Here is a 25,394-nt window from a genome sequence, read left to right as displayed (position 1 = left end):
TGAGAGTTTTTTTTTTTCTTGCATTCATTCGATTTGCTGGTCCACTGCGTTCGCCTAACTTTGGTTTGTCGCATCTTTTGCATGACGGACTCAAAGTAGATCTTAAGCTGTAACGGTTTCATTATTTCGCGTGATTACATAATTGTTTGACTCGTATGCCGTGCTGGCAGGTATGAATCCAATGGCTCGGTGTACTTTAATACTGCGGCCTTTGATGGCAGCACAAACCACACATATGCCAAGCTAGTTCCGGAGGCAGTCGGCGATCAGAATGCTCTCCAAGAAGGAGAAGGTACATATCCTGAATGCCTGCACTCAGAGTCGTGCATTGAATCTACACTTGCAGAAACTCTCTAAATGTGTATTTATAATGACTCTTCAACCTGATCACCTTTTGGTCATCATCATCATCATCATCATCATCCAAATGGCCATCATACAATGTCATCCAGTTAAAATGCACAACTCACCTTACATTTGGACTTCGGCCTTGCGTTCTGCTTTCTTATTGAATTGAGGCTCGTGAGAAAAGTAAGGGTAATAATATAAAAAATAACAAGAAGACAAAGATTTGACTTGGTTGAGCCTGGATTTTAGAAGTGAACACAATCATTATTCCAGACACGTCGGCCCAGCCAGTTTGGACGTTAAAGGCATTATCTATACTTACCTGTATGATATTGTCATTTGAAGATGCTTTGGCTAATTTCAGCCCTGATGCCCTGGCCCAGGAGACCTCAGTGTGCTGGCTGAGCGACTGGGAGAGAAACTCTCCCCGAACGACTTTGCCCTTTGGAAGGCATCAAAACCGGGAGAGCCAGCCTGGAGTTCTCCTTGGGGAAAGGTCTGTGTCTCGGTTGCGATGGTTATACCACCCTATATTCATTGCGTGCTAAGAGTTCCCATTCACGAAATGCTCGACACTTGGAAGTGAATATTTTGAGATTCACCTCTGGTAAGTTTTTTTTATTCCTTCTCCCCTCCATCTTTGTGATGCAGGGTCGGCCTGGCTGGCACATCGAGTGTTCTGCAATGGCCAGTTCCATTCTGGGGGAGTCCATGGACATTCACGGTGGCGGTTTTGATCTCCGTTTTCCACACCATGACAACGAACTAGCACAGTCAGAGGTCAGATCTGCAAAGGCCTGTCATAAGTGGGCTCTCATTTCCCTGTCGATGTAGCTGCCAAAGAAGGTTGTTGGGGCTTTTCCTCATCTGTTCTACTTTACCTATCCCAAGGTGTTTATATTATACAGTCTCGAGCTTGATGGTCATGGCTCACCGCAGGATACAAGCCATACCACAAACCACACCACCGATATTCCACACAGTTGGAGTAAACAGGCCGTTTAATCATACACTATTGAAATTGGACGAGTGCCACAGTGTTGGTGATTAAAAATAAAAAAAACTCTTCATTTAAAATTTACATAATTTACCTTCAACCTATCCTTATCTCAGCAAATACCCCAAATCAACAGTTCATCAACATGCCTCAGCACAATCTATGAGTTCTGAAACCAGGGCAACAGTCAAGTTATGTGGGCACGTTGAGATGCATTGAACACCTGATGAGCAATTTGAATGTTCAATAAGCAGTCGAGGCAGTTGCCACTAATTTATACTGAAGGAAACCGTTGGCCAGATAACAAAGCCACGCTCAAAGATGACATTGTAAGATTAGTTTAGCACAATGTTTCTGAAAAAGGTGCTTTTGTTTAGTGTCTCTATGTGTCTATGTTTAGCTCTATGACCAGACGAAATTTCCTCAATCCCCTTGCTGGGTGTCACCAACATGATGAATGGCCTGGCAGGAGCGCACAATCCTTGCAGAAACAGTGTTCCCCAACAAATAGTGCTTGAGATAGTTTGGTTGGGCGCCACTGCAATGAGCACCGAGCCTCCGAGAACGTCCTGGTCTCAAAGTGAAATTTCCTCTCGAGCAGGGCAGCAATGCTAACCCAGCAAAGCGAATTAACCCATGTCTCACCCTGGAGTGCTCGCTCCTTCCTTCATCTCATTGTCTTAACACCACACATCGATCTCTCTTTCTGTGAATGTCCTCTGTGTGTGTCCTCCACAGAATTTGTGTATTTTCATTTGACTTGCAATATCATCCTCCCACCAGAAGTGGCACTATGCCATACACATTTACGTAGAGAATTGGGGTCTTCCCCAACCCTGAACCCTTGGAACTATGATTTTTTTTTTTTTAACCATCTAAAACTTTCTCCTGCACACCCCGAGTATCACCACCGGTTTCTGACTTATTTATTCTGGTGGTTCAGGAGTGCATAGAAACAGACATTTATCGAATTATATTATGATTACAAATACTAAATGGTTCCTTTACAAATAAGTAATAATTGTGCATGTAATATATTCCATTTCCCATAACAACAATAATTTCATCATGAACCATTCTAATTCGTCAAAGCAAAACAAGTACAGGTACATTGCCCCCATGCCAAATCAGTAAATACCAAATCCTCCAGCACGTGACATTGCCGGACGCCTTCGGCGCCCACCAATGCCGCCATGCAGGACAATGATTGATTCATTGATTGTATAATTAAAATAAATATATAATAATCGTAAAGTAATTGATTTCTCAATCAATTGCCGAATAGCATACCAAAACCACCACAGTTTCATCCGAATCTGTAACTTTTTGAAAATTCAATAATTTATCGAAAAATGAACAGTTCATCGATTTAATTCATTAATCAACAAATCAAAAATACCCTTTATCGCCAAATATCTAGTTCACTGTCTTGTCCAAATATCAGTTTTCTAGCTCAAAAGGTGCCCGAGATATCGCCCAGACGAGAAAGAAAATAAATAAGGCATTAATAAATCGATAATAATTAAGTCATTAATCAATTGATTGATTTTCGCTAAATCACATCTTTACTTTTGTCCCCAAATTTCAGCTTCCTCGCTCAAAGGATGGTTGATATTTCGCCTAGACAAACAAACAGAGCAATATCCCTTCCTCCGGTGCCCGGCGATGATGTAATGCATTGCCTGGATATGGAATTGGGAAGGAGCGGTGTACAAAATAAAGAAATTCTTATTTTCATGCAATCGTGGAAGTACTATCACTTACATCACTGTGTTGTAACGATAGCCGGACTCGGACCAGTGTCCTGATCAAAATCCTGACAAAGGTAAACTGCCGGGTGGTCATGTGGTCAAATATGCCACCCGCACGATGCCCAAACAGTCTTTGCTTCGGTTTTCAGCTTGCAGAAAACTCTTAACAAGGATCTGTCGCTACAGCCGGTCATCTGTCTTATAAATGGGCCAAGTGATTGAAGCCAAGACGACACGGTGGTCGTTTTAAGATGGCCTCCATCGAGGTTGGTGCCAAACTCCCAACGGTCACCTGTTTCATGTGCGCCGGAGTGATGATGCCAAATAAACGACCCGTGCACGGCCAACTCTCAAATGGTGAGAACAGGTTTTAATAAATAATGAAAGGGTCATGAGAACAAGGGCGGGGGGGGGGGGGAGACACAGATAGAGACAGACAGATGCATATCACAGTAATAATTTTATACACTATACAGTTATCAACCCACACACTTAAAATATCTCGTTTGGATTGATGCGCTCCCTTATTCAGTCATGCGGTAGATAGTTTGGACAGATGTGGAACCTTTCTCCTATGTGATGGCTTGCACGAGGTCCCTTGGTCCGTATGGGGAGATGGCATGAACACTGCTGTGTGGCGGGAATGAGTGGGAGAGAGGGATGTCTCCTCTCACACCCACGTCCGACTCCTTTGTAGGCCAATCCGCCGAAGCTCTATTGAGCTTCTATGTTCAGCTCCTCTGGCTCTCGCTCACAGCCAACATTATTCAACAAGTCTTTTCCAGACGCTGTCCGCACGCCAACTCTTTGGTGATCTGAGCTCCTGTGGGTTTTATTGAACTCGCTATCATGAGCTGATTGGTTCTCTGCGCAAACCAATTAATGCCACTAAATGCCCATCGTTGTCATGGTGTCCACCGGTTCCTCCCCTCAGTGGATGGTCATAGAATGTCCTGATAATGTCCGGATGGGAATCACCCACTTTCAATGGAGTGGCTATTGGTCTTTCATTATGGGAAACACACATAGACAACAAAGGAATGATTTAAGCGGTAAAGAAGAGGAGTAGGGGAAGAGTGGGGTGTCGATACATACGAAGGAGTCGAGGGAATCACAATTATCAGCTCCGAATACATTCTTCGACACATTCCCTATCGTTTCACATAGATACCGCACTCTTATGCTAGATATTTACTAATGGCTTAACTGGGCTACATTACTCCCATTACCACCTCTCATATTCCAGCAAAAATATTTTGTGAGATCCTCCAGCTGTGGTTGCCTGTGTGCAGGCCTACTTTGACAACAATCACTGGGTTCGCTATTTCCTCCACACTGGTCACCTGACCATTTCTGGCTGCAAGATGTCCAAGTCACTGAAGAATTTCATCACAATCAAGGAAGCGCTTCACAGGCACAGCGGTATGGTTCTTTCACACCTGTATACTTACCTGTTACTCCAAGTCTCATTTCCATTATACTGCTATTCCGTTTATAAAACCCATGTTGAGTGACTCCACTGTCGATTCATTCTCGTTATGATTTCTTCACTCTTTTTTTCAGGACTTCACACAAGGTTCAATAACCTTTACTTTGGAATGAAGATTTCCAATTATAATCTGTGCGCACACGTGTTTTTGTGTTTTTTTGTGTTTATTTGTTTTGAAGTACAATGTATAATGTATCCATAACCACCATTTTGCTTTGAGTACATGGTTGGATGTTGTGAGATGAAAGATTTCAGCAAAACATTGCTGATCCTTAGATAACTCTCGAAATAAACCATAATGCCGGTGTCGCGTTCTTGTATTGTATCACCGTCCTCCACCCTCCCCCATGTCCGCCCCCAGCCCGCCAACTTCGCCTGGTTTTCCTGATGCATTCTTGGAAGGACACGCTGGACTACTCACAGAATACCATGGAATCGGCGGTGCAGTACGAAAGGTTCTTGGGAGTGAGTAATTGTGTTACTACTACTACCACTACTACTACTACTACTGAAACATACATACATATTGTGATGGACGTCACCTCTGGGTAACTTCGAAAGGACGGTGTGTCAAGAGGCCACAATCGCCAGTCACCCCAAAACCTCCCAATGGATCCCACACCCAGAGTTGTGTGAGCGGGTACCGTGTCCGTGGTTTCACAACAGAAGTTAGTCAGTCAGCCGAACGAAACCAACGTTGCATAACCCCATCTGAGATCAAACTTAGATAACAAATCGGCGATGGCCAAACACCTCAGCAGTCTTATGCTGCCATTAGAACAGACAATAAGTCAAAACACGGTTTCTTGAGGAAATGGCTTTTAGCAACAGTCATCAAAATGCAAGTATTTACAAGGAGAGAAAACATTTGAATGACATATATGCACAACACTTAATTATAGCACATGTACATTCCCAAATTATCCCCCATGCAACAGAACCCCACCCTTCGGAACCTTACCAATGACTTGATACACTACATTACAGTGTGCCTGCAAAATGCATCCGATGTTGAAGGGAGAGGTGAGTGATTGGCAAGGATGATGAGATGAGGACAGAAAGAAATATATGGGGACAGGACAGACCCCTGCACACTACTGATTAGGGCTCCCATGTACTCACTGAAACCGGAATCCTCCGCGCTCCGCTCCCCTCGTGCTCCTTGTACAGCCACGGCTCCAACATTTCCCAATGGACCATTGACGTCACTCGCAGCATGTATTCAACGCGTCTCTTCGCAGGACGCCCGGGTGGTGTGGATGAGGCGGAGGATTCAGCGACGCAATGAGTGGAGGTGGGCACGTGAAGTTGAAGGCGTACAAGGGCAGAAGGCGAATAAATAAGGAAGAAAGTGAAAGGACAGATGCAGAAAAGATCGAAAAACGAATAGTGTGGCGAGAAATTAACAGACAAAGCGTGAAGGGGAGTAAAAGAGAAAATTGCGAGTGAGCAAGCAAAGCGAAAGGAATGACAGAGAGAAGGACTAAAGGAGAGAATGACGAGAGCACCCTCGCATTCGTGCGAACAATAATTGAGCCATCGACACAGTCCGGAAACCATCTCAAATTTTGAATGTCTGATACCGTTTACCAAAAGGTCACGTGATTGAATTACCGGGGGATACGCCGTCGGTATGCACTTGCTCAAACCGGATCACCTTACCAGGTTAGATGCAGCTGAGCAGGACTGCCAAGCACGTACCGGCGAGAAAACAGATTGTTGGGGGATAACGTCCCGGCTCGACGAGAGTGCAAGCCATGCTGGACCAATGGAGGTAAAGACAAAAACGAGCTGAGAACATTTCTTTTCAAAGCATTTATTTACATTGGTGAGGAAAGGAATGTGGCACAGTGAATTAGGTTAATTTGTATGTACAGCAAGGGAGAGCAAGGAATTTGTTGGGTGTGGAAAAAGGCAAGCACTCTTACAAAGCAGACACAGAGCAGACTTATCCCGTTATATCTTCTACAATCTTAACTTAAACTAGGACAGGTGCCATCTCTCTCACACACACACACACACACACACACACACACACACACACACACACACACACACACACACACACACGGAAGATTAGACAAAGCCCAGAGAGAAAGAGAGCAGATGAGGATAAATGGCCTCTGAATACCTGGTGCGGTTGACAGACCAAGATAATCCAGAATGATTAGGGCGAGGTAGGAGGGAGGAATACTGGTGGTGTCTAAGGTGTGGTAATGGGAGGTGTGGTGTAATGCAGTTTGGGGGGTGTGATGTCGTGCCAGAGGAAAATGTGACTGCAAGTCAGTCATGATGCTCTTTTGTGCGTCAAAAGGAGACGGGATAGAGAGGTGGAGAGAAGATGTGTGAGGCGAAACATACTTCACCAAGCCATGTATAGGTCTGTTTGTGTAGTTTTTTCCTCCATGGGACGCTCTGGCTGAGCGTTCCCACCTCGAGATGTGGCACATTATCGCCCGCTTAGTCACTTTGCCGTCACTGGTCCTTCTAGCTGCACGGGGTTGGCGAACGTTAAAAGCCCGGCTGGGAGTTTCGGCAGTCGCCCCGGACCAGGTCCTCAGGAAGAAACACGCCCTCGCAATTGCACACTAACAGCGAGTGAAGAGGCAATGAAGTGAAGCAAACAAAGAAGAGGCAATGAAGTGAAGCCAACAAAGAAGAGGCAATGAAGTGAAGCCAACAAAGAAGAGGCAATGAAGTGAAGCCAACAAAGAAGAGGCAATGAAGTGAAGCCAACAAAGAGCAGAGAGGAGCAGGGAAGAGAGCGAACGGCTCCGTGCTCCCCCTTTGATAAGCCCTGGGCGAAGGGTGGGGTCATGTTCCAAAAGCGACATGCTGTGACCCGAATCCCACTTCTCTATTGGACCACAGTGGCCCGAGTCATGCCCTGCCAGGCTCCAGTGCCGGAAACTGTCTCAGTCGTCCATCCGGTTCGACACGGTTCGGAGCTCCTGACTCAGCATTGGGCATGCTCCTCGAGCCGGCACCCTGGCCCTGAACGTGCTCCGAGTGCAGTCTGAATGCCAAATAGCAACGGACTTTCCCCGCCACCCACGGGGCCCCCTCATGAGCCAAAATGCACAACCAGGCCCCGTACTAAACTCCCAGATCGCCCTTCCCATGACCCCTCCTCGCCGTCTCTCTCTTGCCATGGTCTGGTGACTGGACGAGGATCGTATCAATTCTGCGTGCCCACCCGGGACATCCCCTGCGAGATACGGTCGAGCTATTCACGTCTACTGCTTGGCCCCGCATCCTGCGGTCCCGAGGGCAGTTCGAGTCGTGCAGTACTCCTCTGTATCGTGGCGAATTGTAGCGATGCAGTGGTACGAGGGGGAGCAGGAATATTTTCCCGTATGTGGGAGGTGTTTGTGGTCGAAGTGGTGAGGTTTGTTGAGTGAGGTGTGAAGCAAGGTGAGTTGCCTGTTGGAAATTGGCGCGCAGATTTGAATGAAATAATGGCGTGTGATGCCCGTGCGGTATAGTGTGTCGTGTTTAATAGAGGGAGCGTGGCGGTTCCAAGCCACGGGAGGCATCATGGTGTGTTTATTATTCAATCGCATATTGAACGGCGTGTGTGCTTGCTTGTTTTGTACCATGGCTAAAAGGACAGGGTTGGAGTAGGAATCAGAATCATGAATTAGAGATAGTTACTAGACCTAACTATGAGACCCACGCAATGCACTTCATTCCGTTAACCCACGAGACATGAGGGGAGTGTCTAACTGCACAAAGACTCACAAAATAACTGCTTGTGGATGCACTGCATGTTGGGTGCCATTGCCTTGGAGGCATGCGCTTTTGTAGAACTGCAACAATATTTATGCTTATTTATAACGTATTTTATGAATATTATTTATTCATTGTATTTTCATCTAATTACCTCCATTTTTTAATAATATATATATATATATATATATATATATATATATATATATATATATATATATATATATATTGACGTCCACGGGACTTGAACAGTCCCGCCAACGTAGAATGAGCCGAAACGATGGAGGCGGTTTATTTTTTTATAACCCAAAGATGGCGGTTTTAATCGCTCTACCGCAAACGGGACGAGGAAGGTGGCACGAATCGCTTTTCACTGAGTTAATGATGTTTATTTCTCTAACCAGAAATAATAAGACTCGGCAAGAGGAGGGATCCGGGGCGATTTGACGGGATGGTGGTGTGGGTTCGGGCGTGGGGAAAACACAAACAATTCCAATGGATATACCAATCTCAAACCCTCTAAGGCACCAGGTACACACACACACACACACACACACACACACACACACACACACACACACACACACACACACACACACACACACACACACACACACACACACACACACACACACACACACACACACACACACACACAACGTAGCTGGTCCTGGTGGTCAGGCTGGCCCGTGGTGTAGACGCAACAGTCCCTGGATTGGCGTCGGGCGAGCTGGCGTTGCGCTCGCCAGGGGCAGGAGACACCGTGGTGCAGTCGACCTCCTGGTGTCGGCCCAAGTCCGCTCACAGCTGCCAAGTTGCGAGCAGGAGAGGGAGGCAGGTCCGTTCGACCCCGTACTCCGAGCCAGCAGAACCCCAGAGCCACCCGAGGTGAGGAAAGAGGCACAGCAAAGCCATGAGACACGAACAATCCAGGATCGAATCAGCGCAACAAAACAGCACGCTCCCAGCCCAACAGCCTCCACCAAAAACGGTCTTTCTTTACTGATCTTCTTCCTCCCCCCCTTTTCCCCGAACAGAACCTTTTTATCCTCGAGTCCTCGTCACTTCCAATCGAGCCGTTTTATTGGCCCTCCGCCGTCGCCTTCCGCCAATCATGATCACGGGGCGGAGCCATCCGCACACTGTCCTGTGACGTCACGGCAAGCCTCCAGGGAATTCTAAAAGGGTTTACGCAGACACACTTACCCTATCTCGTTTCCCTATCTAATTACGTGACAATTATCATTTCCCCCTTGAAGAAATGGACATTTACTAGACAACTTATCACCACTGAATTGCTACTTATTAAATCGAGATCCTGGTAAACTCGAACAGCATGGCATACCTAATTAAACATCCTAATTACCCTTTGAATGCATACCCCCCCCCCTCAGACGTAACTATATATATAGTATTTAACCAATAATATTAATTAAAGAATTTAGCTCACTAATATAATTAATTCATTATTATTATATGCAATGCAATAGGAACTTGTTTACATGAAAACCGACCAAACTTGAATAAAAGGTGACGATGGATACTCAAGACATTCTCACAAGACCTGATCAAACAACCAGCGAAATATCCTCTGTTTGACATGATGGAAAAAATCTTCTCAGCACGTTCCACAAAATCATCATTTACTGAACAAATTCTTGCAAATCTAAGTAGCTGAGATGAAAAGACATTCTAACCCATTTTAATTGGTACATTGCAACCTGGAAAGGTATACATTAGATGTGCCTTTGGAATTAACTTCCACACTCTCTTCAATCCCATTCTTCCCTCCAGGCCTTCAAAACAGCTGTTCACCACCACCTCTTATCTTCCCCCATCCAACACCTCCATCTTTTCTACCCCTGTTAATCCACCCCAAGCCCACCTCCTTCAAATTCCCTGCTTTCCTTCCTGAAAGTCCCTGTAATGTCCATCTTGTATTCCCCATGTTCCCCGCCCCATCCCTCTTCCTTCCACACATCTCCGAATGTCTCTGTTCCCCACTGTTTTGTCCTTCCCACTCCCGCCCCTCCTGTCTCATGCCCCCCTTGATGTGTGTTGTGTGTTCGCTCTCATACGAGCCTCGATAATGTATACAAAAAATATATATCATCTATACTCGTATAACATGAATGCGATAATAGTTTAGCTCATCCAAATTTTTTTTCTCCTTCATTAAAAACGATGAGCTTCCCGACTTTCCTCGTCCCTTTCAACCTCTCCTCCATTTTTTTCTCCTCACCCGTCAGTTTCTTACAAGCTTTCCATGCACCCAACCCTGGTTTAACACCATGCAGACCAGACCCGGGTTCCTCCGCAGCCGCCATATGGCCATCCATCCGAAATGATTGAACAACTCGCGTTTCCATTCAGTGGGTGTTTTTAATGGATGTAGGCAAGTCTTTCTCTGCAAGCCTCGAGTGAAAACCAACAGGATGGAAAACCCAAAGGCTTACTTATTGAGCCTGTGGTTTGAGGTGGGCAGCGAGGCTTTGGAGATGCTGTATCTGTACAAGCGATTTCAGTACTTGAATGTCTATTATCTACTTGTGATAAATTCACATCTCAAATTCTTGATCTTTTGTAACCACTCTGTTCTCTTCTGCCTCTTCAGTGCTTTTATAAAGTGTTAAAGAAAGTTTTGGATTATCTTTCGCCGAAAGAGGCGTCTTGCCTTTTGGTTTGACGCAAGATGTACACGTCCCACTCGTCACTCGTTTGGCCGGCGTTCATGTTGGGTGCCATCCGCACATTAGCACGTCCGCACGCTTTCGAGAAGGGTCGGGATAAAATGTGGGCGAGCTCACTTTGACAGCCAAAACCGGGATGGCTAAGTTACATGGAAATGTGGTATCGGGGTTTTCAACCTGGGTTGAAAGGTGCATTAAAACAAGGTATGAGACTTATTGCGATCGTACCACGAACAAGCTGTGATGCAATGAAGTCGGTGTTCAACAGCACGCTAATATTTCGCTCAAACCCGGTGTTCCTTTCTGGCAGGAGTTCTTCCTTAATGTGAAAGACATTCTTCGTTCCTCGGTTGACTTGGCAAGCCAACTTGAGAAGTGGGATTCCTCTGAGCTGCAAATGAATCAGTGGTTTGTGTGTCTGCACCGCACGCACGCTTTGACCCAAATGATCTTGAAAGTTTGGAAAACGCCGATTGGATAAATCTTCGTTTTTTTTCTGCAATAACACTGTGCTCTGTCGCTTCTCTGCTGAGCTCCTGGTTCGTTTTGATGTTTACTAAGGCCTAAGTCACATTTGCACTACGGCGAGGATACGGCGGCCGTATGCCCTCTGAATTGACAAACGTGCGGCAGCCACAGAGTTTCTGAGGTGGCCTCAGGGTGGCCCTACGCCGTATGACTATATTTTACAGGCCGTAGGGTCGCCGTGGAATTATAGCGCAGAGTTATAACTTTTTTCATTTCTATGTTTGCCGTAGCAATTCGACAAGCCGAAACAAAAGAACTGGTTAAAAAAAAAAAACCCACTCGTTACCGTCCGTCTGGCCGCACGTTCGCCTTAGGGCCTCCCTGCGGTCCCCCTGCGGGCACCTTGCGTCTGCCTTGAAAATTCTATGGCTGCCGCAGGAACGCCCTAAGGTCACCGTGCGACATCAAATCAAAGACTGTACGGCACCCCCACGTTTTCGGTCTCCACAATTTCTAAATGCGCCGTGCGGCTCCCGAAAAATAAAAACATATGTGACTGCTACATTGTGTGACCGTGGAAATACTGCGGCCGCCGTATAATTGCTAGTGGCCGTAGATTTTGGGGACCCCACGGCCGCCGTGGCAAATGTGACTTAGGCCTAACTGCTATGCTTGAGTGTATCATTACTCAAAATGTATGTAGACCCGTTTTTGCCATATTTTTTGTTGGCTAGCTTTGTGTGATGACTCAAGCAAATCTCAAATGGTCACATGACGCATTTATCATAATCGGTCTCGATTGGGCATTGTTGTTGTGCAATTAGTACGGTAATAATATCTACCTTTGGTGCAATTGAAAGTTTAGTCGTTTTTCTAAACTTTTGAATCGTTATGCCGGCGGTGGTCATTTCAGTCGTCACTTCCTGACAATCGCGTCACCAATGGCTCTCGCTCTTGCAGCGATGAATGCTGGCATCTGTGAGCATTTAGTTTTGTGAAGTGTTTGCTTGTAATAATGTTGCTTTCAATTCAGTCAACGCTTGTTAAGACCAATTTGGATAAAATAATAGCAAAAAACAGAAACTTTGAAAAGAAATTGTTTTTGTTTTTTTCTTTGGCAGTTATCAAATTTGGACTCATTGACTGTTTTAATGAAAGTCTTTGGTTTATTACTTCGTCAGTGGCAAAGGAAGCTGTTCGTGCATCTAATTGCAAATGAAGCACACCATCGCAAATCCCCACACTTCCCACCTAAAACGAAATTGAAAGATGCGGAAAGGTTCTATCACGAATTACCCAATATCAAATTCCGAGTTAAAATAGATTTTTTTCACCTTTTTGACTCCTCTGACCCCCAAGTCCCCATCCCCTGGGCCATGAACCAGGGGTCAAATCCCTGAAAAATTGTAACTTTTTCATGCGTCCCCCCCAATGCTGACTACGAATATAAAGTTCATTTAAAAATGTGACCGGGATTGAATTTTTGGTATTTGACCTTTTGACCCCACCCCAAAAATGCTAATGCTCTCGCACCTTGCCATGTTGTCATCATGACGACCAAATTTTGTGAATTTTTGCAAAACCGTTTAGGAGGAGTTAGCCAGACAGACAGACAAAAAGAGAGACTGACTGAGCCGATTACAATGTCCCCCCTCGCCCCCTCCCATATATATATATATTTTCAAAAACGTGAGGATAATGATTTTTTAAAGTTTTTGAGCAGTGCATTTCTTACAGCAATAGCAATTTCCACCTGCTCACTTTTGAACTGATTTCAATCAAATCTCAACTGTTTTGAGCCTCCAATCATGTAACAGAAATCAAAGATGAAAAAGCACAAAGCCCCCAAAAACCTAGAGAACAATTATGACCACAGATGCGATGTTCTGATTTCCGGAAGAGGCCATGTGACGTGTGCACAGTTTCCAGGCGATGAAGGACACCGTGCACACGGCACTTTGTGACAACCTGGACACACGGACGGCTCTGGAGGAGATGCGTGCTTTAGTCGGGCATTGCAACTCGTACATGGCAACCGCCAAGTCTGCCAAAAGACCGGTCAGCAAGTGTTTGCTGAAAAATGTCGCTGTCTACCTCACCGACATGCTCAAGGTGCCTCGTCTTTCAGACATATTTTGGTTTGTTCTCTTTTACAGCCTTTATCGTTAATTTATTTTAATTGTTTTTTTTCTCATGATTGGTGTTTGGGTGGTTTTGAATTTGAATATTTGTCTCCTGTCACATGGTCCATGAGACAGTGTGAAAACCTTGAGGTTGATCTAACCTGTACTTTGGACGTTGCTGCACTCGTCGTTCAATGAGAAGAGCTTGTTCACCGGGAAAGTATCAATTATGTGATGATGTGTTTCCGAAAGATATTTGGTGCCATTGAGGGTGACGATCCCATCGGTTTTCCCATCGGGGCGTCGACACAGGTCACCGACGTAAGTTTGACGAACCCCTCCCATTGCAGTGGCGAAATATGTGCTGGGCTGATTAATTTTTTTAACTACTTGTAAAATATGTATTATTGTTAAGGAGAAGTGAACAACAATCTTCACTAACTAAGTTCTGGTAGATGGGCAGGAGGAATGAGGTGAACTCGTGCATTGAAAGTTTATTTTTTTTTGTCGAAGCAGTACCATTGAGAGTCGATGTTCCTTGTTCAGGAAAGAACAGCAGCAGTGTGTTTACAGATATCTAACAGAGAGAATATTACATTTTGCCCTTGGATGCCGCAGCAGCATAAATGGCTTGACCCTAACATTGATTCGGAAACTTTAGATCTAATCGGTATGCAGTGCAGGCTGTGCAGCAACACCTTGTAAAGCCTAAACGGCAATTTTTTTTTCTTACAATCAAAATTGAGGCTCATTGAAGAACAAGCCTACCCCCCCCTGCTTCCCCTCCAACATTCTGACAGTTGGAAGCGATGGTGATGCCGTACCTGACAGTGCTGTCTGAGTTCCGGGAGGAGGTTCGAGCAATTGCTCGTGCAGAGAAAGGTATGCTGTTTGGGTGTAAGTGGTGCAGAGTTTTTCTTTCTTCTTGTTTGTGTCATTTACCTTAAGTTATTAATTTGTCTTCCCATATATTTATCTTTATCAAATGTGTACGATGGCAGTAAAAGGAGTTCTCGAGCTGTGTGATAAGCTGCGGGATGACAGACTGCCACAGCTGGGTGTTCGACTTGAGGACCGCGAAGGTATGTTGATAATTCAAACCCCTGCTTTGTAGCAGATTGTGAGTCGAGAGAAGTGTTCATTGATTTTTTTTTTTTCTAAAAACAAAATAAATTTGAATACAGTTGAGGCATGACAGAGCAGGGACCTGCAGAGGGTACAACACCGGAATGGAGGTGGTAGAAGACCGAGAGACCACCGACCTATCTGTGATGTGAAAGTGATGGGCCCAGAGTCTCAGCTTCATCGCAGAAGATTCCAATGATTTTGAAGGCCTTGGTTTCCATGGCGTCAAGCTGAGTAAGGTGTGAGCCGGGGTTGCCAGCCCAGAGGGGAGATCGATACTTCATCAAGCTGTGGATGAAGACCTTTCAGGTTGTTAAAAGTTTTGAGTTTGCCAAGGAAAGATTTAGCACAATGGAACATACGCTGGAGGTGACTCGCTTTAGAGGCCGTCTCTGATCTGTGTTTTACCCGAAGGGAGATTGTGGCTGATGGTGAGGCCTAAAAATTTGACAGACTGAATTTATTTGAGGTTTGTAAAGGAAGTATGGCAGATGGGAGGGTTTGCTGGACAGTCCTTTCAGAGAGAGATTGTGAGATTTTCCATGGTTGAAAGACTTATTTGAAGTGTTTAACCAGCTTGTGATTCTATCAAGGTCCATAGAGGGAAGAGGCTGCTGCATGCCTGTCTGAGCGTTGAGGGATGTTTGGACAGAATGTTTGGAGTAATCAGCTAAAACATTTTGAGCATGTTCCAGAGAATCAAAGATTGTTGATGAAGACTAGGAACAGGATTTGGCCAAAGACACTTAGAGCATTCCAGCCTTGAGAGGGAGATATGAGAATGTCCCATTGAAAGCCGTATGCTGTGACTACAAGAGTGGATGAAGGCAGCGAGCCATGAGAGTAAGGGATGAATTTAAAAAAGGCTTATAAGAGTTAGACGCATGTAGAATCGCTTATTGTGTGATGGTCGCCAATGGCTGAAGAGTGATTATGTAATGCGCTGTTCTTCATTGCATGGCCCGGGAGCCACTAGCGACACCTGGTTGCCTAAAGTGCGGCCGATAATACACAAATGTGAAAGCACCGCATCATAATCTGCCATAAATGCTATCAAATTGACCCAATGGTTTCAAATAAGTGTTCCAACGTGAAGCATAAACTTAACATAACTACATCAGGATATGGTTGCAGGATACAAACAATTACGCTTGCAGCCTAGTTAACTGCAACAAAGAAGAGTATGTTGAGGTGCGGCCTAATAGCAGCCATTATAGAGTCCTGCAGGCGGTGTGGCAGCTCTCGCACTGATGTCTTATCGGCAAAAGTGACTCCCCTCCATAACAATCGTGAAGATTACTGATCTAATACGTGATCAAAACCGAATCACAAGCGTTTAATTCACAAATAAACTTTTCCACGTCGGCATGTTTAAGAGTGCGTTTAAGGCCTTGAAAGCAAGCATTAGGCAACAGTGGTATAGTTGGAACTGCATTTGTACTCATGTACTTCCTGGCAGTTTAAGTTAACTTTAGAATCACTATAGGTTTCCACTATTGTGGTTTATTTACTGCAGAAAGGATTGCCGATAATTGAATGATTGCAGTTCTAATTACAGTAGTCTGCAGAGAATTACTACAATAACAGGACATATAAGAATTGCATGGCTTATAATTGGTCGTCTACATGGGAAGGTGAACACGGATGCATTAGGAGTGCTTGAATTAGCTCAAGAGGAGGCAGAAGAGGATGGGAATATAAGGGCAGTTCCCCCGACGTGCATTCAGAATCTTCGAGGATAGATGCCTCTGGAGAAGTATGACAACATCAAATTTGTCCAGGGTTGCAGACTCTCGAAGGAATCCTTTTGTTGCCTGCTGAATATTGTGCAAGATAACCTGAACCCACTACGATGAGGAGCAATGCGCTGAATTCCCTCCAACAACTGTCTGTGGCGCTCCGATTCTGTGCAAGTGCATCATTTCAATTGGATGTTAGAGATATGTAAGGTGTTTCACGGGCTAATTGGCTGTTTAGACACGCACAACTAATCGGCTGTTTATCTCCCTTCGTAAATTGCTGTTTAGACAGGCAATTAGCTGTGTATGTACAATGATGTTTTTGTCAACGTTTAAGGGTTAGGCGTGTGTTAGCAAGATGTTCGCTTAAATGCCTTTCGTAAATTTGGCCCCAAGTGTCCTTGAATGCCACAGGTTAACATTTTGGAAAGCATGGCAGGGTGCCAGATTGTGTCGAAGGTTCAAGGTATATGCAGAGAGATGGTCCTAATTTATTGTCTGAGATGCAGAGCCCCCATCCATTGTTGGGAGAGCATCAGCAGCACATCCAGGGTGGAGTGACTATGTCAAACCCAAACTGACAGTCCAAGATCAAGCCTTTGAAGAAAAGGAAGGATTTGATGTCAAAAAATTGTATCCCTAGTCGAAGCTTGTAGAAGAGCAAATATTAGTACACCGAATGGATCAGGATGCAACATGTCGAACTGACTTGTTGGAAAGGTGGCATCCTATGACGGTTCCACGTTGAAAGTCACCGAGTTCTTCAGTACGGCCCATTCTACTGCCAATGTTTGTCTATGGAGATTGCTTGGCTGTGTGCTTAATTTTATACACATGTCAGCAATGAGTGTGGCTGACGTTGCTGAATCCACTAATTAGAAGGGGTGTCTGCATACTTTTGGCCATGTAGTGTATATATTGTTCTTGGCTCTTTTTCTCAATGGTGAAGAATCACTTAAAACTAGATATCTGTGAACAAAAAGTGATCACCATGGGTTTGCCTCCCACAGCTGGTGGACACTTAACCCTTTGTGATCACCCGTGACTTACCCTGTCACGTGATCCAATGATGGCCATATTTTGTTTGGACGACCATATGACCTTGACCTTCAACATTTAGGGATAGAGTGTAAATGATGAAAATGTGTCCCCATCTTCAATCTAGCCAAAAAAACCTCAACATCAAGAAAATCAACTTGTGAAAAAAAAAAAGAATAAGAAGGTTATTCAACTTCTGATCAATGAGTTTTTTTTTTTTGTTAATTCAATTAGGTCACAATCCGAAAAAAGTATGTCAAGTACTCGAAACAAATATTCGGTGCACAACTTCAGTGTAGGTGCACTATTATGATGCTAAAACATCTTGGAAGGCCAAGTGGTCTTTGAGAGTCTGCATTTGCAGAATTGAACGAGGGGAAGGCTTAAATAATAGAAAAACATTCTCGAATCCGGATGTTCACCAAAATCGAACCAATTGCTTATTGTCACACACCCAACCTGTTCGCCATGTTTCATCCAAATCAGTCCATAACCTTTTGAGATATCCCCCTCACAGACAGACAGACAAAGAAGGGTGAAAAGGTGGTGAAGGTAAAAATGTATTCTGTTGTTTAGTTTTGCCAATTTTTTTCCATTTAATTTTCTCACCAAATTTTTTTATTTTCTTCTTTAATTCAACACTTGCTGACATATAAACACATTGCTTTGGGGACCATAAGGTGTCTTCCTGTTTGGCTCCTTCACTCTTCAATAAATCTGTCAATTTTATCAGTTTGACGTCAAAATTTTACGCAAACTATACAATATCCGTACTGATTGTCTAATGGTGTTCCTGCATCAAGCGCTGGTTGCGAAGGTACATTAATGTTATGATGAGCATTTTGTGACGTCTTGCTAATGACGACGCTAGCATTTTGGTGAATGCTCTTTGTGCAGTAATTTGAATTCTTTTTTTTCCATTAGCAGTGCAATCACAGAGTGATCTGTGTGTGATGCAGGTCAGGCCACTGTGCTGAAACTGGTAGAGAGGGAGGTGTTGTTGAAGGAGAGAGAAGAGAAGAAAAGGGTTGGACAATTGCACAAACAACTATTGTCTACCCTCGATCGATCATGTTCCTCCCTGCCCTTTGACCCTGCCTGTTCCTCAACACCATCACCCTTTATCTCTCACTATTGTTCTTATTCTCCAGAGCTGAAAGCTGCTGATATTGAGCTTCTATTATGTATTTGGCTCATTGGATTGTTTTTCAGCTCATAGTGTAAAGTCAGAGGCATAGATACCTTTCACAAAAAAAAGAACTTCAGAAAGGATCTAATGGGGTTTAGATCCCGAAAGGTTACATACCAAGGAGTGGCAGAATAGCCTGGATGTACGCGCACTCGCATCTGAGCAGTCCATATTGGGTTTGAATCCCGACCCAGCTATAAACTGTCATCCCGTTGTTTCGCGTTTGTGTCCGTGTCTCTCGGATGGCCGTTAAACGGGTGTCATCTGCCGGCATGAGTTTGTGGACATTATAGATCCCACGTTGTCCTTCCCAACGAGTACACGAGCTGTCACAAACACCCTGAACAAATCCCAAGTTCCTGTTTTAACCTACGGGGGCACTGTATCCATGGCACAATTGCTCTCCAAGCATATAATGACAAACTGCAGCCACGTGCTGCATATTATTGAAGAACGAGGTCAAATACCCTTCATCTGTATCGTCTATCTGCACTGGGGTATAAAGCTTTTACATTGTTGTTTATCTTGTAAAGTACTCGTACTTCCAATGGGTAGTGAATTTATACTGTTATCTCACCTTGCTTTACACAGCTGGAAGAGGAGAAACAACAAAAAAGGGAAGAAGCAGCAAGGCGCCAGCAAGAACAAGAAGTAATTCTGTTCTGATATCACAACTATACATCTCGATTGTTTGATTTCGGGCCGTCTAGTTATTACATATGCAAGTATCACAATGTTTGATGCTGCCACCCACTACTCCCACCCGATTCCATATATGGCCCCTCCATTTACCTCTCCTCAAATCTATCTCCCATCACCTCCCAAACTACTTTTCCTCTTTTTTTTCTTTTTTCCTCCCACTCTCCTTCCCTCCTTTTCTTGATATCAACATGATTTTTCCAAATTCAGCCCTCTCTCTCTCCTTGCACCATTGCATATGTAAGAAATGGAGGCCCCTCATTGTCTTGCTTTTCTTCCCGCAGGCAGCCAAGCTGGCCAAGATGAAAATTCCACCGCAAGAGATGTTTTTGTCAGATTCAGATAAGTTCTCCAGGTTTGATGAGAATGTAAGTACCATTTTTGTTTTGTTTTGTAGTTTTTGTGGTTTGCTACCTTCACAATTGATGCAGCCCGAGCCATCAAGGGGGAAAGAGATTGTCTTCTCTGAGTGGCGTGACACCATGTCAATTCCACTGAAGTTTTCTCTTTACTCGTGAAAGTAAGCTTGGAGAGAGATAGAGATAGAGATAGAGATAGATAGAGATAGATAGAGATAGAGATAGAGATAGATAGAGATAGAGATAGAGATAGAGATAGAGAGAGAGAGAGAGATAGAGAGAGATAGAGATAGAGAGAGGGATAGAGAGAGAGAGAGAGATAGAGAGAGATAGAGAGAGATATAGAGAGATATAGAGAGATAGAGAGAGATATGCCATAAACCTGATAACCACAATCCGATTAGCCACACAAATATTGACTTTGTGTCATGCTGTTGTTTAAGTTTGTGGGAATTTTTGTGCAGTAAATTAAGCTGTGCGTGTTTGTCAGAAAACGTCCAACTCGTACTCGCGGCATATTACAGAATTCCTCGTCCAGTAGTGACATACTTCTCTGGACGCTTGTTTTTACATTTGTCAAAACGCACTGCAGCTGTGGCTTGTGTTCTTCATTCGTAAACCAAGGCTACAAACGTGATAAAGTGGTCCGGAGTAACAAAGTGTGAAGAAATGGAGTTGTCCTCAGTATTAAGCTGAAAGTAATAGCTACAGAAATGATTTGTGTTTTATCGTAATGTTGACTTTCGAGTAACTAATGTATAAAATGATCGAGTTGTGTCTTGATTTGATAATGTACCTCCGGATGATAGAAATTGTGAAAGCATCTGTATGGGCAGGAGGATTGGGAATTTCAAAATGCATTTTGCAGGCTGTGCAACACGCGCTTACTTTTTGCACAACTTCTGACCACAACAATTCTGCCAAATGTGCTTGAGTGTATCCTCAACAAATGAGTCGTCGAGAAGAACAATATCCAGGTGGCCACAGCGTGATTTGGTCAGACTTTGTGTCCGGCGAGTGGTTGCTGAGGGAGATTCATATGAGATTTGTTGCCTGCGTGGTCCATGGATATCGGCTGCGGCTGTATGGACTCGTTTTCCTGACGCTGATCCTGCTCACCAGACTCTCTCAGCGAGGGAGCCTCGTGAGTGGAGGAGGTCAATGGGCCGACCACGTGCCTCGTGGTTGCAACAGGTTGATCAACATCTCAAGGAGATGGGGATGGGCCAGGCATCTGCCTGGGGGATGGCCAGATGGAAGCCCTTGGAGTACCGGCGCAAAGTGGACGCAGCGACGCGCTGCTCCGGCGCATGCTCCCATACCTGACCTGACCTGGCAGCATGATGAATGTGGATCATTTCACTCTTGAGAAGACTGGACAAAGTGTGGGCTGGTATTTGGACACATGTTTTTTAAAACTGTCACTTACGAGATCGACGAAGACCAGAGGAGGGGCAACGCATGGGTGAGTTATGGCACACACACGAGCATTGTGGATTTTAAGTTGACCTGCTTGCAGTGAAGTCACGTACGCTATTTGCACTCACAAGAGTTTCACACATTGGTAGCAAGCAGCACATTCACATGTCTGATGCCAGGATGAAGAAACTCGGACTTCAAAAAAATAAAAATAATAATCTGCAGCTTGCAGGTACATCATATCATGGAGGAGCGTCATCAGGTCAATATCAGAACAGGCAGTCACGATGGGGGTTTTGAACATGGCTGTTGTTGTTGATGGTGAAACCCATCATGTTGACACATGTCAGTTGATTTGGCAACTGCTGGTATTCCTATCATTGAAAACGGATTTGCAGACGCTTCCCCACAGCTTTGACTGCAAATTATCCAAGATTCCACCTTCATTATTTCAACAGCAAACGCATTCCATGAGGAAAGCTGAGAAGTCATCTCCAGCAAAATCTCTTCGATGACTGGACTGTCGACGGTAATCCGATTGAACCTGAACACACTTGTTACATTCTTGATGGTGATGCATTGCTGCACACACTTTCGGGGTCAAAGATGCAGAGGTTCTCAGGCATTATGAAAATGATGTGGTGCAGCGTTGCAGAACAGTAACGGTCACTTTCGATGATCAGACAACTTTCAGCGTCAAATAATTGGAACATCAAAGGTGCAGAAATAAATCATCAGTGACAGTCATGTTTGAAGAGACTTCTCCAATCCTGTAAATATTTTAAGTGGTTGTTTGTTGCTGCATTCTGTTCTTTCTCGGCCAAAGTATAGCACTTCGAGGTGCCAAATTTTGGGTGTAGGTACTTCCTGAATTTGGGCAACGTTTTAGGCCTCCCGCACCCCCCCCCCCACCACAATAAAATCCCCCGTCCCCACAAGGAAATTCTCTATCTGTATGGTTGTGTAAATCTGAAGTGGGCACACCCCTGCCCACTCCACCCCACCGCCCACCCTCCCCCCCCATGGCAATTCTCTGTATGTATGTGTGCTTGTACGTCTGAAAATCCAGAAACTGACCTCAAACAAGGAGATATGGCCATTTGGGCCACCATTGTTGTGGTGCACTCTCGAGTTAATTTTTGCTCCAGCTTTAAACATCAATCTTCTTGATTGTTTACTAAAGTCTAACACGACGTTGATCGGGTGATCCAGCTTTGTTGGGGTCCCCAGTGCTGCATGGGAAACTAACTACGTCGCAGAAAGACGTGTATTATATTTTCTTTTAAATATTTTCAAGTGTTTGTGCATTTTTGTACGTCACTCTTTTACGGCCGTACCGTATCACCTCGAGGCCCCAACTTTTGAATGTCGGTGCTTCAGAATCTGGGCAAGATTATAACCTTCCAAAAGTTGGTCCTGATGTCCGTGTAAATTTGGATGATGAGGGATTAGACAGTGTTGCTGCCGGCCTACAGGCAAAAAGTAACCACCATGAGGCCAAAAACTCCGTAGCTTTTCAATGTCCAACACATCCCAAAGCCACCACCTGCAAAAGCTCACCCAACCGGACAGGGTGAGGTCCCCCCTCCCTCCCCCACTCCCCAATGCTGGGTAGCCCCTCTATTTTCTTGTAAGCAAAGGAACCTTCTGAGGAAACCATTTGCAGAAAAGGGACCACAACAAAATCGACACTGAAGGTGATGCAGATTATCCCATTGTGAAAACAGCATTGCAATCATCAGAAGAAAAACACGTCTCAGGAGTTGCATTCTAATGACACTAATAACTTAATCCTACCGATTATACCGTTCGTAGAAAAATATTTGGATGTGATCTCATGCACAGTTGTAAAAATACATGATGTTGGATCTATGCAATAAGCATTTGGTGAAAAAGGTTACGGAATTGTCACATTTAAACCGCTCTAACAGGCGGTGACACTACTGGCAATTTGTTTGGCAAGAGTAAATCGACTGCCTTTCGCTTGTTGGAGTCTACCAAAGCTTCACGTGCATCACGTCACAAGTTTGGATTACAAGAGAGTGTTGGTGTTGAACAGCTGATTGATGCTGGGTCCAAAACTACTGGTGGAAAATCCTACAATTTGATCCTTAAATACGTCGAGCTGTGAACATTACATGAAGAAACATGTGCATTCGCTTTGCCTCTTGTGCAACAGTACAGAGGGTATCGAACATGAACCCACACTATGCGGTTTGAAGATGGTTGACGAACAACTGCAACCAGTTACACCTGATACGAGTCCAGCACTGCCCACCTTGCCAAACATGATCCGTTGCACCTGTAAAACCAATGTGGATGAACCATGTGGTTGTCGATGTGCATGTCCTCATTGCTGACTTGAATGTACAGTGCAGTGCAACAACCGTGTTGGAAAAGACAACAAATACAAGGACTTTCCTTCCCACATCCCTCAGAGGTCCAGGTCTTCCTTTATTTTATCCTTCAACTCTGCTGGCGTTAGTGTTTTTTTTTTTTTTTTTGTTTTTTTTCTCTCTCTCTCTCTCTCTCTCTCTCTCTCTCTCTCTCTCTCTCTCTCTCTCTCTCTCTCTCTCTCTCTCTCTCTCTCTCTCTCTCTCTCTCTCTCTCTCTCTCTCTCTCTCTCTCTCTCTCTCTCTCTCTCTCTCTCTCTCTCTCTCTCTCTCTCTCTCTCTCTCTCTCTCTCTCTCTCTCTCTCTCTCTCTCTCTCTCTCTCTCTCTCTCTCTCTCTCTCTCTCTCTCTCTCTCTCTCTCTCTCTCTCTCTCTCTCTCTCTCTCTCTCTCTCTCTCTCTCTCTCTCTCTCTCTCTCTCTCTGTCCCTCCTGTTCCTTTTGCCCATATTAAAAGATTTTCACTCCGCAAGGTCCATCCCGTGGCCTATCATTGTCCATCCAGCGGCCGTGTTTTTATTATTCTCATTATTGCAAATAATAAAAGCATTTGATGCAAAGAGTTTTCCTAAATCCTTGGCCAATGTGTCGATGTGAACATTTCTCCCACAGGGCTTTCCCACACACGATGTGGACGGCAAGGAGCTGAGCAAAGGACAGACCAAGAAATTGCGGAAACTGTACGAGATTCAGGAAAAACTGCACAAAGAGTACTTGGAGTTGTCCCTCCCTTGAGCAGTGCTCCTGCTTGCTTTGGTCAGCATACGAATCACCGATACAGGAGCAGTTAAGCTGCGTTTATGATTCTGTTCATTTCTCCCTGGTGACGGTTGTACTTGAGCTGCTAGATTGGATCCAGCTCCTCCATTGGAATCGCTGGCAGTTTCGGCACTTGCCTGGTTTTTCTCCTTCAATGCCGGTTACCTTGTTTACCATTCATACTATAGAGAGGACACTTGTACCGATCTGGGACCTTTATTGAGCAACACTACACATCGTGAACACTGTGATTGGTGGGAAGGATGTGATTGTGTTGCAGCTTGGGTCAATAAAGCCATCATGGAATCCTTTTTTTGTTTTGTGGATATTTTTGTTTTCTGTTTGATGCAATCTGCTATCTCTGTCCCGTCTACTCTTGGATTCAGCTTCAAGTGTTTTAAGGGCCCAACTGGACTTGATTTGAAAGCATTTATGTTGCTTTTTCTGTGAATCGTTCTCAAGTAATTTGAGGTCAATCTGAACCCCCCCCCCACCACCACCACCCTCCACCACCACCCTCCACCACCACCCCCTGGCTCAGAAGATTTTGAGCAGTTCCGGTCAAAACTGAAACAGTATAGAAACATAGTTGGTAGTTTGTATGTGTTTCTGTGTTTGAGCCTGTGGAGTTACTGCTGAAACCTATCTGTTCAGGTTCTTCCCGACATCTTTGTTCTTTGTTCGTTTCACATTTCTTTCCAATTTGTTTTTTTCTTAATTCTCTTTATTCATTCTAATTCCTGTGTTTTTTTTTCTTCTCTTTCATCTCCTTTCCTCTTTATTTCTCGAAGAAGTGAATTCTTGCAGAAAATTTTCTGTAAGGCTCACTTGGCTGCACCTGGATGGGTTTGAGGGTAGTGGAGTAGCGGCTGAAACCCGAATCCTCTCCCGGTTCCTCCTGATGACTCCATCTTTGCTTTTTACTTATTATGATTCCTCGTTGGTCTTCCATTTGATTGGGTACGTCCAGTGATCTCTCTTATACTGGCAGGATAGAGGGTCGGCCCGTTCTTGCGCACACAACTGTGAAGCCGCCGCATGGCCATTTTGAAACTTGCAAAAGGAATGTACACATACATACA

At 44.5% G+C, this 25,394-nt stretch overlaps 1 protein-coding gene and 1 long non-coding RNA gene across 3 annotated transcripts in view; both read left to right on the top strand.

The window, feature by feature from the left end:
- CARS1 (cysteinyl-tRNA synthetase 1) overlaps window positions 1-24,623 on the top strand; it is a 58,380-nt gene extending 33,757 nt beyond the window's left edge. For both annotated transcript variants that reach the window (XM_085880540.1, XM_085880541.1), the window contains exons 9-22: window positions 171-292; window positions 732-844; window positions 1,000-1,128; window positions 4,389-4,518; window positions 4,947-5,050; window positions 11,315-11,412; window positions 13,395-13,584; window positions 13,848-13,916; window positions 14,396-14,477; window positions 14,597-14,677; window positions 18,457-18,524; window positions 19,278-19,337; window positions 19,670-19,753; window positions 24,166-24,623. In XM_085880540.1, coding sequence (XP_085736666.1) covers window positions 171-292; window positions 732-844; window positions 1,000-1,128; window positions 4,389-4,518; window positions 4,947-5,050; window positions 11,315-11,412; window positions 13,395-13,584; window positions 13,848-13,916; window positions 14,396-14,477; window positions 14,597-14,677; window positions 18,457-18,524; window positions 19,278-19,337; window positions 19,670-19,753; window positions 24,166-24,288 — 1,453 coding nt within the window. In that variant the 3' untranslated portion in view covers window positions 24,289-24,623. The remainder of the gene's footprint in view (window positions 1-170; window positions 293-731; window positions 845-999; window positions 1,129-4,388; window positions 4,519-4,946; window positions 5,051-11,314; window positions 11,413-13,394; window positions 13,585-13,847; window positions 13,917-14,395; window positions 14,478-14,596; window positions 14,678-18,456; window positions 18,525-19,277; window positions 19,338-19,669; window positions 19,754-24,165) is intronic.
- Window positions 19,760-23,439, top strand: LOC147025769 (uncharacterized). The gene is made up of 2 exons (XR_015058000.1): window positions 19,760-21,209; window positions 23,095-23,439. It is a non-coding gene; the product is annotated as an uncharacterized LOC147025769 (long non-coding RNA).
- Window positions 24,624-25,394: the final 771 nt, after the last annotated feature.

The sequence above is a fragment of the Eptatretus burgeri genome, chromosome 5 (assembly GCF_056783735.1).
Source record: "Eptatretus burgeri isolate ZD-2024b chromosome 5, Ebu_testis_v1, whole genome shotgun sequence".
NCBI classification, from domain to species: Eukaryota; Metazoa; Chordata; class Myxini; order Myxiniformes; family Myxinidae; genus Eptatretus; species Eptatretus burgeri.
This window is presented reverse-complemented; position numbering and strand designations above follow the sequence as displayed.